This window comes from Schistocerca piceifrons, chromosome 3 (assembly GCF_021461385.2).
Source record: "Schistocerca piceifrons isolate TAMUIC-IGC-003096 chromosome 3, iqSchPice1.1, whole genome shotgun sequence".
In the NCBI taxonomy this organism is placed as follows: domain Eukaryota; kingdom Metazoa; phylum Arthropoda; class Insecta; order Orthoptera; family Acrididae; genus Schistocerca; species Schistocerca piceifrons.
Window position 1 is genome coordinate 494,604,562 of NC_060140.1, and position 13,694 is coordinate 494,618,255.

At 41.2% G+C, this 13,694-nt stretch overlaps 1 protein-coding gene across 7 annotated transcripts in view; it reads left to right on the forward strand.

Moving 5' to 3' along the window:
- Nucleotides 1-4,939, forward strand: part of LOC124790046 (uncharacterized protein SYNPCC7002_A1628-like) — a 58,314-nt gene extending 53,375 nt beyond the window's left edge. For all 7 annotated transcript variants that reach the window (XM_047257604.1, XM_047257607.1, XM_047257608.1 and 4 more), the window contains 2 exons: nucleotides 569-680; nucleotides 4,718-4,939. In XM_047257604.1, coding sequence (XP_047113560.1) covers nucleotides 569-680; nucleotides 4,718-4,884 — 279 coding nt within the window. In that variant the 3' untranslated portion in view covers nucleotides 4,885-4,939. The remainder of the gene's footprint in view (nucleotides 1-568; nucleotides 681-4,717) is intronic.
- Nucleotides 4,940-13,694: the final 8,755 nt, after the last annotated feature.

Sequence of the window (13,694 nt, forward strand, 5' to 3'; positions counted from 1 at the left end):
AGCAGCCCTATCCTGCCCTCATCATGTCCCTGCTCGCTCCCACAGCAGCACACCCACCCCGTGTTGCTGCTTACATCAGAAACAGGCACATCCTGCTGTCGCGCCCGAGCAGCTGCAGACAGTAGTCGCATGTGTACATGCCTTGCTTGTGAGATTGCCTCTGTTTTTTCTGCTTCTGTAGCAGGACTTTTTTATCTGAGAGCTAAAAGTTTAGCTGTCTTTTCATTGTGTGTATCTATGACTCAACACCTCCTTTATGTGATGAATAGCAGTCTATCCTTTTCATATTGTAGTTATTCCATCATGGCCGTCCAGTGCTAGTTTTATGTACTGTCTTTTGGAGGGTGAGTGTAAACAAGAATCAAATTTTCAAAATGTCATGACCCAGTAAAGAAAACTTAAAAAGTCACAAGTACATAAGTTCCAACACTCTTGACTGTGTGTGAGTCTATTTAAAAGTTTCAGATATGCCCTCTAACACATAAGTAGCTGTTGAAAAGTAACTTAGATTTAAGTTTTATTTTACATGTTCCATACAATGTAATTACATTTTGAGTTTTCCATACAGGAAAGCCTTCCTTACCTGCTGAGTACATTTAAACCAGACCTGGTTCTGTATGATGCAGGAGTAGATCCCCACAAGGATGATGAATTGGGAAAGCTGCAGCTCACAGACAAAGGTTGGAAACTAAGATTATGTGACAGATTTCAGATTTTAAGCAAGTGTGGTTATTGTTGGAGATATAAAAAGGAAACTTAAAGAGTTAGTTAACAGAAATATTACTAATTTATTTGGTAGTTTTGATAAATGATCACTAAAAATGCCAAGATGTATTTTTTTCTTAATTATTTGGTTCAAAAACATTTCTGAAATCTGAGGTTTCCTTAGTATGATAGAAGATATTTTTCCAGGTGTCCCAGCCAGAGTGACAGTTCTATTTTCTAGCACACTGACTTCCTTTGCCATCTTCATCAGATGTATAAGCAACAACATTATGTCTGGGTTCAGCCAACAATTTTACATGTGAATTATTGTTCAGAAAGCTTAAAGTCATGCTGGCAAACCACTTGAAAACATGTTTTCCAAAAATAATTATTTATAGTCCAAGTATAAGGATGTATATAATTTTTTCCCAGTTGCATACATTACACACAATTTCGAATGCGAGTTCTCATTGATCCTTCATAAATTAAGTAGTACACAATCACAATTGGAAAATATAGTTTTATAATACATAGATCATTGTTTTCATATGCTTACTGTCATCACACAATGACAATCAGAATTTATAAGTAATACTTTGCCTTTCTCTAATGCCACCATTAGAAATAGTGTTTCTTTAATCAGTATTTTGCATTGAATGTAAATAACTGCTGTTTATGTCTGTGGTAGATCGCAAACAACATTTTTATTTATATGCATCTACACAACAAAGTGGGGGTAACTAGTGGTCAATAGTGCTGTGAGGACATTATTCACAATATAAGAATATACACTTAAAGTGTTATTTAATACATTCAGTGAAAGTTGTTATACCATAAAAAGGTGAAGCTTTCACTTGGAAAGACAGAAAAAGAGACGCAGACAAAATTAGAGCCTAAAACATATATATTAAGCAGATACATAATAGTGAAGAAATTTCACCATTGTATGGAGTTTTATTATGAAATAAATCACTTTCCTTATTATGAAATAAATCACTTTCCCGGATAGTAACTGTGAAAAAAGACAGCTAGGAGGGGAAAAAAACATTACTAGTTATATCTCCTCCTCCAACTCTGTAGCTATTGTCCTTTGAGACATAGAATTTATGAAAGAATGTAGTCATAGTATACAGTCTCACTCCCACATTACAATTCATTGGTGACCAGTTTCAGATGGTAAGCATCCAGTATCAGGTTTCAAATAGTCATTAAGTGATAGAGGGAGAGTCTGGAGGCTGAAGAGGGGTTGGTGATGGTAGCTTTCAACTCGGAGGGAGGCAGCAGGTTTGCTGGCTAGGAATGTGGGAGGGAGGGGTGGCAGGTGTATGTGCAAGGCATGTGATACACAGGTACTAGAGCCAATGAGGTGCGATGCACGATGAAGGCAATGTCGATGTGTGGATGGGAGGTAGTGAAGGGATAGAACAGGGGAAACTGTTGGGTTGAGGATGTGGGAATGTAGGATCATGAGAGAAGGACGTTTGGCAAGAATAACTCCCATAGTTCAGAAAAGCTGATGCTGAAGGGAAGGATCCAGATGGCTCAGGTTGTGAAGCAGCCATGGAACTCGAGCATGTTGTGCTCAGCTGCATGTTGTGCAACTGGATACTCAACTTAGTTCTCAGCAACAGTTTGACGGTGAGCATTCATTCTGATGTGTAGCTGGTTGGTTGTCATTCCAACAGAAAAAGCTGTTCAGTGACTGCAGAAGTGTTGGTATCGCCCAGGGTTGGAACAGCTAAACCATATCCTTCATCAAGGCTTTGATCATATGTCATCATCCCCAGAAATGGAAATCCTACCCAGGATTCTTCCCACCTCTCCTAAAGTGGTATTCCGTCTTCCAGCCAACCTACATAGCATCCTGGTCCATCCCTATGCCTCTCCCATTCCAAACCCCTTGCCATAGGGGTCATATCCATGTAAAAGACCCAGACGCAAGACCCATACAATTCACCCACCCAGCAATTCATACTCCAGTCCTGCTACAGGCTTACCCTGTCCCATCAGAGCCAGGGTCAATTATGAAAGCAGCCACGTCATCTACCAACTTTGCTGCAATAATTGCACAGCTTTTTATGTTCGTATGATAACTGACCAGTTGTCTATCAGAATGAATTGCCACCACCAGACTGTGGCCAAGAACAAAGTTGATCACCGAGTGGCACAACGTGCAGCTGAGCACAGCATGCTACAATTCAATGACTGTTTCACAACCCAGGCTATCTGGATCCATCCCTCCATCACCACCTACATGAATTAAGTAGATGGGAGTTACGCCTGCAATATATCCTTTGCTCCTGTAACTCTCCTGGTCTCAGTCTTTGCTAACCCACTGTCCCCACACCTGACAGTTTCCCCTTCCTTCATCCTGTCATCCACTCACAATCCGCACCTCAGTGTCACCTTCCATTGTGTGCCACACCTCACCAGCTCTGGTATCCATGTATCACAAGCCTAGCCCAGGGCCCTGCTATAGTGTGTGCAAAATGCCGTGGCCACTATACACGCTGTTCGCTGAGGAAGCGTGGGGAGAGTGGCAGTGGTGGGGGGGCACTCAGAGTGCTGTAGGGGAAATGTGGAGCACTGGAGGGGAAGTGCCATTTTAAACTGAAGCCTACTCTCACATTTTTTGTAAATATTAAGTGGGGCTTCGCCACGCCCACACTTGCTTGGTGACCATCCAAAAAGATCTACTGGGGTCACCTCTGCTTTCATTAGTGTCTAAAAAGAATTCTGCTGAAAGTGTAGTGATTTATTTTTATCTGGCTTGTTAACCATTTGTAACTTTCGTTTCTCTGGTTGCAATGTCAAAATTTGCTTCTATTGCCAAAAAAAGAAGGGTTTACACTGTTTCACATCATGGACATATTGTGCAGACACAATTGCGGGGGAATTCTGAAACTGTGATTTATTAATTTTGTTAAGTGAATAACTGAGGAAAAGTCAGTCAGTAGCTTATGAAAAAGCACACCCTTGGTCCAAAAAATGTGTAATGTCTTATGTATGTTGTTCTAAAACCTATAGCATTTCTCTTTTCACCAGCTATTGATGGCCCTTAAAAATTACATTATTTCACCAAAAATGTCTGTAGTTATTGGAATAACACGGTAGATAATGAAGTTTTACATAATAACGATATGGTAAAATACTCTCCTCCTTTTGTGCTATAATTTGCCAAAATCTCATTTCGATATCTGAAACCATTTATGAAATATGAAGAATGTTGTGGATATTTCACTGTGGTTTTATTGCTGGCACATTGTGATACCAAATGAGTGTGCTACATCAGATCAGTTTCCATGGGATTGAAGTGACTTCTGTTTTTCATTGCACACTTTTCCATACTTCGCGCAGAGTCTTATTTTCACATAAATATCATAATAACTATGGCCATTAATGAAATTATGGGTACACCATCATGAACCTGACATGTAGAGCTGTAAGTAAAGCAAAAATGAAGTTTTTCTACAAAATAGTTCCTGTAAAACTGTTTGAGAAAGATTGCAGGGCGCACCTCAATTCTGTCATCGCTGTCTGGCTGAAATGTAGAAAACACTTATCGGACTTTCCATCCGAATAAATGAATAAACTCGCCCAGCCCTTTGGATGAAAACTGGTCACTGCACATCGGCCACCATGCCCTTTGCAAGTTATACCCCTGGCTTCCACATTCTTAGCAAGCAAACCCGCTGCCTCTTTCCAAGCTGCTTGTTATTCATAGTGAATTTCTCTTTCTGCCTCTCACATCTCTCTCCCTCTACCCATCCCACCTGAAACAAACCCAACTGCACCCTAGTCCACCTGCCAAAATGTGTGTGTGTGTGTGTGTGTGTGTGTGTGTGTGTGTGTGTGTGAGAGAGAGAGAGAGAGAGGGAGGGAGAGAGAGGGAGAGAGAGAGAGAGAGAGAGAGAGAGAGAGTGTGAGTTTATATTGCATAACTGTCTTTACGTTTCATTTGTTAAAACAAGCGACTATTTTGATACATTTCTTGCCTATTTCACTTCAACAGGATTATATGAAAGAGACTTCTACGTAATGGATACAGTTATAAAAAAGGGAATACCATGTGCCACTGTTATTGGAGGCGGTTACTCAAGAAATATTGATGTCCTTGCCAGAAGGCATTCAATTATCCATAGGGCTGCAACGTCTGTGTGGTTGTCAAATTTGTTATAGATATTTTGTATTATGTTCTATTTTGTGTATCAATAAAGAGTTTTAATTTTTGTAACAATACTGTATTACATTCATTACTATTGTAAATGTGTCAACCTGTGTAACATAGACCCCATAGGAGGTTGAGGTGGTCAGGAGTAGATTCCTCAGGGCAGTCAATATGACCCCTTCACTCCAGTCTTGCAGGTTCTCTAGTGGGAACAGGAGCAAATCCAAGTTCACTCAGATTGGAAGTGTTTGATTTATTTCTTAGGTTCAGAGTATAATGGAGATCCAATGAAGACATCCAGCAGGCAGGCAGGCTGGCTTGTGACCACAACAGCCTGGGAGCAGAGTAACATTGCATGATATACATTTGTGGCCACAATGGTGCTGTATTAGTTACTTGTGCTGAAGATCAGCTTGGCTATGGTGTGATCAGAGTGTAGGAAGATGGACAATGATGGTTGAATCAGCAGATGGCAGTAAAGTGATGATGCTTCTCTGGGACACACAGCAGTAACCTGCTTCTTGGAAATTGCTGATTTTAGGCTTTTTGCCAACCAAATGGCCAGTTTTTATAGGAACCAGTGTCAGGCTTTTTGAAATTTACGTGCCCCAGGTGTTGCATAGTTCCCATGTTGTGACACTGTGTAAGGATCCTGGATTTTGATTGTAATCTCGTCTGAATTGTTGTTTCATTGTACCAAGGCTGGCTGATGGTGAAATGCTACGCCAGCTGACTGCTGCAAGAAGTGTGGTGATGGCAGTGGTTGCTTGCTCCTACCAGCCTCCTTCCCTTTTTGAAGAATTGAGGTGCCCAAATTCCAAGCTGCAGTTGAATCTGGAACCGTCTGGACTCTGACTGTTTACTTCACACATAGTTCATACTGAACACACTTTCACTATTTCTCAAGCCTTTAACTCCCTATTTACACTGAGTGCTTCACATTGTAGTACATGCAGGTAAGCAAGTCACATCAGCTTGCAAATACTGATGAATTATATACTATAACATTGATCAAATTATCGAATATTCACTGATACTCCTTTCATTTTCTTCCAGGGCTAACGTCGTTACTATAGACATGTAGGTCAAAGAAAGATGAGGGCAGCTTTGGATTACTACTCTTGTGGTAGCAGTAAACAGTACATATCAGGATTTAGACAAACAAAGTGGCAGAAGTAGAAAGCTCCAAATGTAAGCAGTCAATGCTGGTACACTTTGCAATATTGTCTTACATGTCCCAGTAGCTGTTCCATTGAGGTTCAATTATTCTACGTTGCTATCATGTGGTCCTAGAAAGTGAGAAATGTTGAGCCCAAGGTGGTGTTTGCTGTTAGATTTTCACTGGGCAGTATCTTGAAAGGAAGGCTGGGTAGGTAAAGCAGCAAATAGGTGTTATTCATGGTTGTGGTTCATGCAATAGCCAACAGTCAGTGTCTTCCCACATCTACAATGGTTACCTTGCGACTTCAACAGACATCGAGGCTCGTGTGTAGGTGTATTGGTGCTGGGTCTTAACTTTACCTTAATCTCCTCCGTGTCAGGAGCTATGACTTCACATTGAACAGAAATGTTACCTCAGCCACATGATATGGCCATTGATACAACTTAATGAATTTCTTTGCTTTACTGGTAGGAAAAGGACTAGATAGCATCACTCATTGTCCAGTGTGCAGTTTGGTTTTCCATTTTCATGCGCTTTCTTGCTGTTCTAGGACTTTAGTATTTGCCTTCCATACTTGATGCCACACATCACTTAACCTTTTCGCAAAACTACAGGCAGTTGAGACAATTGACATTTTCCACCCACAGACACCATCACAGGGTGACATTTCTGTACTCTCAAGCACTTGTGTAGCATCCGAATGGCCATGATGACTATTCAGCTAGTATGTCAACATCTTATGTATGGCCTTGTATATCCTATCTGTTCTTCCATTTGCTTGCAGATGCATTTTGCTTGTCCGTACTTCCTGAATTTGGAGGAGCTGACATACTTGCTCATCAGTTCAGACAAAATTAGTTCCCTGATCTGTTAATATGGTTTCTGCTATGCCAGACTTAAATATCCGATGGTTAACCATTGCCTGAGCCACTGTCTCTGCTTGCTGATTTGATATGGCAGTCATCAGTGTCTAGTATGACAAGTAATGAGTGATGCTAAAAATGTACTGATTTCCCACTGGTGTTTGTGTGAAATGTCCAGGAATAGCCAAACCAATCAACTGAAATGGTAGGCTGACCTCCGGTAATCTCTGCAGTGGAACCCCTTGATAACTGAAATCTGCTCTTTGTGTGCGTCATACACAGTTCTTCACATATTGCTCCACTTACCAAATGTTTGTCCCGGCTCTATATAACACATTATTCTGTAATTTATTGTCTCCGTGACCTCCAAAGATAGAATTGTGTACCGTGCCTCAGTACTTCATTGTGTAAAGACATCGTCCACTCTTGGTCATTTCATACAGTATTCCTTCGTCAGTACAGAGCTGCATCTGCATTGTGGACTGCTAAGAGTCTGGATTAGTGCCCTGTGCTGTTCATCTGCAGAAAAACAAACATGGTCTGTTGCGCACAGTTTTTGACTGAGGCCATTGGTGATACCTTTAGTTCTCCCAGGGCAGTGTGTAACTTCAAAATGAAATTCATAAGACATAATTCCCATGGGGTCAGCGAGATTTTTCTGTGCCGTGAGCCATTTTAAGGCTTAGCATTTCTTTTTTTTTCTGTGATGGAGTAATTCTCCACATTGTTTAGTTGCCTGGAAACGTAAGGTATCAGGTGCTCTGCACTATCAACTTCTTGACTTAAAACTCGCTGTAAGACGTGGTTGTTAGCATCACATGACAATATGAATTGCATCTATTAATCCAAAAAGCAAAAATGGGAACAGTGGTAGATATGTCCTTGAATCGCACAAAAGCTTCTTCGCAATGTGGTATTGAGCAAAACATTACTCTTTTTTCAGAAGATGTGTGAAAGGCCTCATTGATGCATATTTTGGCACGAATTTTCAGTAATAGTTAGCCAAACCTAAGAAGTGCTGCGGCTCCTTTTTTATATCAAGAGTAGAAAAGTTACGCATAGTTTGTATGAGCCGGGGTCTGTTCACACACCATCCTGGCCAATAACATAGTCTAAATAGCGAACTTCCTTTATGACGAAATGGCGTTTCTCCAGACTCAGCATTACCTGTGTTGCGAGAAGTTGACTGAACATATCCTATAGCCATACTATGTCCTCTTGGATGTCCTGGGAAACGCTACAATATCTCGCAAGTATATCATACACTGTCTTGGTTTCAGGCTTCATAGCACTGCGTCTAACAGGCATTGGAATGTCATGGGAGCATTCTTCAATCTGTATGGCATTCATTGGTACTGGTAATGAGCATAATGAATTGTAAACAAGCTCTGAGTTGATCCTCCATTTCTAATTCTAAGTGATGTTACCCATTTCACGAATCCGTAGTTGCAAAATATCAGCATTCCCCCTGGTCATCCAGTTTCCCAATATTCAGCATTTGGTTCACATTTGTGATTGTGTGCTGATTTAAACATTGATAGTGACAACAAAACTGATATACCTTACAACCAGTTGTGCTTCTCTTGGGTGCAAATGCCTCCGTAACACTTCACTATAAATGTGACATTTTCTGCCACGGTGCGGCTAAATTGGCAGACTGTCCTGGCTTAGAGTACTCTATAAGTAAACCCCTATCCAAATCTTTTCCTGCAATACATCTGAGTTAGCTACCAGCACTTTTCGTGATAGCTCTGCCTCTGCTGAACCAAAATCATCCATTTTGATGGTCACTACCCGGCTTCTGTCAACCTATTGCACATACAATACAAAACTTTGTGCTTCTACACACAAAGTATTGACTGGCAAATCCATTCAAATGTCTACTTAGTCTAGTTTTCATTTACTTTGTAGGAATTTAACTCATGAGTTGATTCTAAGGGACCATGCATGCAGTAAAGTGGCTTCCTCTGTCCTAGAACACACCCAGTTCAGTATTCTCAGCAGTAGTACATAAACAGAATGGTTTACCGTCCAGCCTGACTACGTGCTGCTCCAAATCGCTTTTAGCATGGCGATTACTCTTATAATCCAGTCAAAGTATGAAATCACAGATTCTATCAACTTTAAGTACTTTCACGCGTGCCTGGACTCTCTCCATCCCACTTGGAAGTTCACTAATGCCAAAACGAGAAAGTTCACAATACTCCCTTCTACACCACTCAGTCAGCAACGAGGTGGGTCCAAATTTCTTACTCCAAGTACGTCTTGACTTGTTACAGATGTCTTTACTATGAGCCGCAGATACGTGTATTTAGCAAAAACTTAGATGGTCTTCTTCCTAGAAAACCAGTCATACACCGATTCCACACAAGTTTCCTGTGCATACATTTACTGGGAATGCCACAAAGTGGCTACAATTTCCCACTCCTGTTCGATGCTAGAATGTGGATTCATCCGTGTGTCCATTCACTCTGTGCATGTGAAAACCTCTGCTGGCATTCTTGCTCGAATGTCCAGCCTGTTACAATTCTGGCATTGGGGTTTCCTGCAGTTGCTGACTACATACACTGATAGCATGTAACATCTGTATTAAATAACATCCTCCTCTCTTTAGGTCTGGTCATTGCTTCTATTTCTACCAGAGCCATTGTTATGTAGAATGGTTTAATTAGTGCTGTCATTGTCCCTAATCTCTTAGGTATTGATATTTAGTTTCATAATCCTGCCTACAAAATATTCTATAGACTCGAGTCTCTGAGAGGTACTATTTAGCTGTTCTTGATCATGTACAGATCTATTTTTTCTCTAATTGTGCTCCTGTAACCATTCCCACAAATCTTGGAAGGAGCAAACATCCCACAAGTTTTCTTGACACATAACCATAATTGAGCCATATTCAACAATTTCTCATCCTTCCAACTTCCTATCTTTGCATCCATATTTAGGCTATCCGCAAATGCAAAAATGTCTTTCCCTGACTTATTCCGAAAAGGATTGATAGGATCTAATATGTCTGCACACACACTAGAAGGGCATTTTTTCCTTCTCACCTCCTGTAATCTTCTTAGTCCCTTATTTAATTCTAAAATGTCTGCTTACATTTGAGCAACTTGATTGAGTACATGCTGGATCACCTCCTGCTTAGTTACCTTCTTATCATCGGTATTTGATGCATTCTTGCTCAGAATCTATTATTACCAGCAGCCAAAGAAAACATAATCCTTGGAGTACCACCAATTGACGAGAGGGAAGAGAGAGAGAAAAAAATAATAATCATCCTATGAGCCCATACAAATTTTCTAATCAGCACTTAATTGCACACTTCAGCTGAACACTGTCATTGAACTGCTGCAACTGGTGGCGGTGTGGCGATGGATCTGCTGTTGTTGCTTTGCACTCTTGATGTTGTCGATACATTATATCAAATGTAACCTCCACTAGCTCTTGCGACATCAAATATTACGGGGCGGGGTAACACTAATGGGTAAGCAAGGGACAAATTCACTATGCTCAGGTTGGAAACAGTTGATTTATTTCTTAGGTTCAGCCTGCAACAGAGGCGAAGTGTCCACATTTAGCAGGCAACAGTGGGTGTTGAACTAATGGTCCTCAGTCCTCAGCGGCAATATGTCATTGTATCCTTGTCTGCAGTTGATACAACACAGCATGGCCCAGAAGTGGAGTGACATTGTGTGGTAAACACTCCTGGCTAGTGGCAAAGCTGTTTCAGTTGCTGGTGTTGAAAACTGGCATGGCTGTGTCACAAACAGTGTGTGGTGATGATCTGCCCCAGTACCAATTGGTGATAGAAGTGATAGTGTCTGGGGAGTGAACCCTATCCCAACATCTGGCTGGTGGTGCCTGGTGATGGTAGATGCTAAGCAAATCAGTGGCTAGAAGAGTCTTAGTTCAACTCCTGGTCCATACGGCAAGTGATCACATAGTATGACAGATTTGTCAGCTGCTCCCCTGTTTCAGGACTGCAGAAACATCCTGAATTCCATCAATAGTGCTGATTGCTGACCAAATAGCCATACCAAGAGTGGCAACAATGATGAAATACTGCACTAGCTGATAACTGCAAGCAATGCAATCGCTCCAGTGGCCACTTGCGCTGGCTAGCATCACTACGCTGTTTACACTGATGAGCCAAAATATTAATAGTGTGTTGGTCCATCATTGGAATAGAATACAGTAATGATTCTGCATGGTGTTGCACCAAATGTCTATGCAGAGGTCACACAATTCTAGTAAATTACAGATTGGCAACTAGTGAGCTTGAAGCTGGTGTCTGATAGCATCCCAAGTGTGTTCTGTTGGATTCAAATCAGGCAAATTTGGTGGTTGATACATCAACGTAGTTCACTATATGCTTCTGAAACCACAGTAGCATACTCATGGCCTTGTATCACAGTCAGTTATTGTGCTGGAAGATGCTGCTGCTGTTGAGGAAGACATCAAACCTGAATGGCAGGTGGTCCATAGTACTGTTCACAATGTACACAGCTGTCATGGTGCCTTCAGTTACCACCACAGATCCCTGGAAGCCCTGGCGAACATCCCCGTACTGCCCCTGCAGCCTGCATCCACTGCTGAATGCATGTCTTGAGCAGTCGTTCACCTAGATAATAGCATTCCTGCATATGACTTATCAACTCGGGGAAATAAGAAACAAGATTCATCTGAGCAGAAAACACATTTCTATAGATCCACAGTCGATGCATGTAGATGATCCCGTGCCCATTGCAATTGTAATTCATAATGTTGTTGTTGTCAACATGGAAACTCTTAGGAGTCCACATGTCAACTCTTAGGGATCCAAATGTCATAGAGCCCCATATTAAATAATGTGCACTGAATAGTGTGCTCCGAAACACTTGTGCCTGCACCAGCATTGTACTTTGTCATCAGATCTGCCACAGATCACCGCATATCCTGCTTTATAGACTGGCGAGGCCTTCAACCTCTGCATTCTGTGATGAAGCATCCATATTGTAATATCTGCGCCTATATTTTATTCAAAATAATATTCACAACAGCATTATATGTGCAATGTGACTAAACTTTGATCCTATTCTCATAATACTAATAAAAAGGACTTCTTCATTAATAAAATAATAAATAATTATTGTCAATGACATAATTTAATATTTTGTAAAAAATTGTATCTCAGACAATACCCGTGTAAAAAGATAATGAAAATGTTAATCTTTTGTTATCTATTATTTTGTAGAAAAATCCTTCTTCGTGTTGTTCGAACTACTTACTCATAGGATGTGACTGATACCTGATAACACAGATGTCTGTAAAAAAGTGTATCTAAAATATTGTTAGGTTGCTAACTGATATTTGAAACTAGAGTTTATATGTTATGAAATGCATCTTCTTTGTTTGGAGTTTTATTTCATTGTAATTCTTGTTTATGTACACTATGTGATCAAGAGCATCTGGACACCCCCAAATTATATGTTTTTCATAATAGGTGCATTGTGCTGCCACCTACTGCCAGGTACTCCTTATCAGCGACCTCAGTAGTCATTAGACATTGTGAGAGAGCAGAATGGGGCGTGCCACGAAACTCACGGACTTCGAATGTGGTCAGGTGATTGGGTGTCACTTGTGTCATATGTTTGTATGCAAATTTCCAAACTCCTAAACATCGCTAGATCTACTGTTTCCTATGTGATAGTGAAGTGGAAAGGTGAAGGGACGCACACAACACAAAAGCATACAGGCTGACCTCGTCTGTTGACTGACCGGCCGCCGACAGTTGAAGAGTGTTGTAATGTGTAATAGGCCGACATCTATCCAGACCATCACACAGGAATTCCAAATTGCATCAGGATCCACTGCAAGTACTATGACAGTTAGGTGGGAGCTAACGGATTTCACCGTCGAGTGGCTGCTCATAAGCCACACATCACGCTGGTAAATGCCAAACAACTCCTCACTTGGTGTAAGGAGAGTAAACAATGGACAATTGAACAGTGGAAAAATGTTGTGTGGAGTGACGGATCACGGTACACAATGTGGCAATCCGATGGTGGGTGTGGGTATGGCGAATGCCCGGTGAACGTCATCTGTTAGTGTGTGTAGTGCCAACAGTAAAATTCGGAGGTGGTGGTGTTATGGTGTGGTCGTGATTTTCATGGAGGAGGCTTGCACCCCTTGTTGTTTTGCATAGCACTATCACAGCACACGCCTACATTGATGTTTTAAGCACTTTCTTGCTTCCCACTGTTGAGCAATTTTGGGATGGCGAATGCATCTTTCAACAAGACTGAGCACCTGTTCATAATGCACAGCCTATGGTGGAGTGGTTACATGACAATAACATCCATGTAATGGGCTGGCCTGCACAGAGTCCTGACCTGAATCCTACAGAACACCTTTGGGATGTTTTGGAGCGCCATCTTCATGCCAGACCTCATCGACCGACATCAATACCTCTTCTGAGTGCTGCACTCCGTGAAGAATGGTCTGCCATTCCCCAAGAAACCTTCCAGCACCTGATTGAACATATGCTTGTGAGAGTGGAAGCTGTCATCAAGGTTAAGGGTAGGCCAACAACATTCTGAATTCCAGCATTACCGATGGAGGGCGCCACAAACTAGTAAGTCATTTTCAGCCAGGTGTTCAGATACTTCGGATCACATAGTGTACATGTTAAGTTTTCTGCTCAGCTACCAAAGAGCGCAGCTATTAGCGCTATTGATCTACAGCACAGTCTATTGGTAAATGGTGAATATTAATGTATCTTGTAACATTGAGAAATATTTTCAAATGTTAATGCATA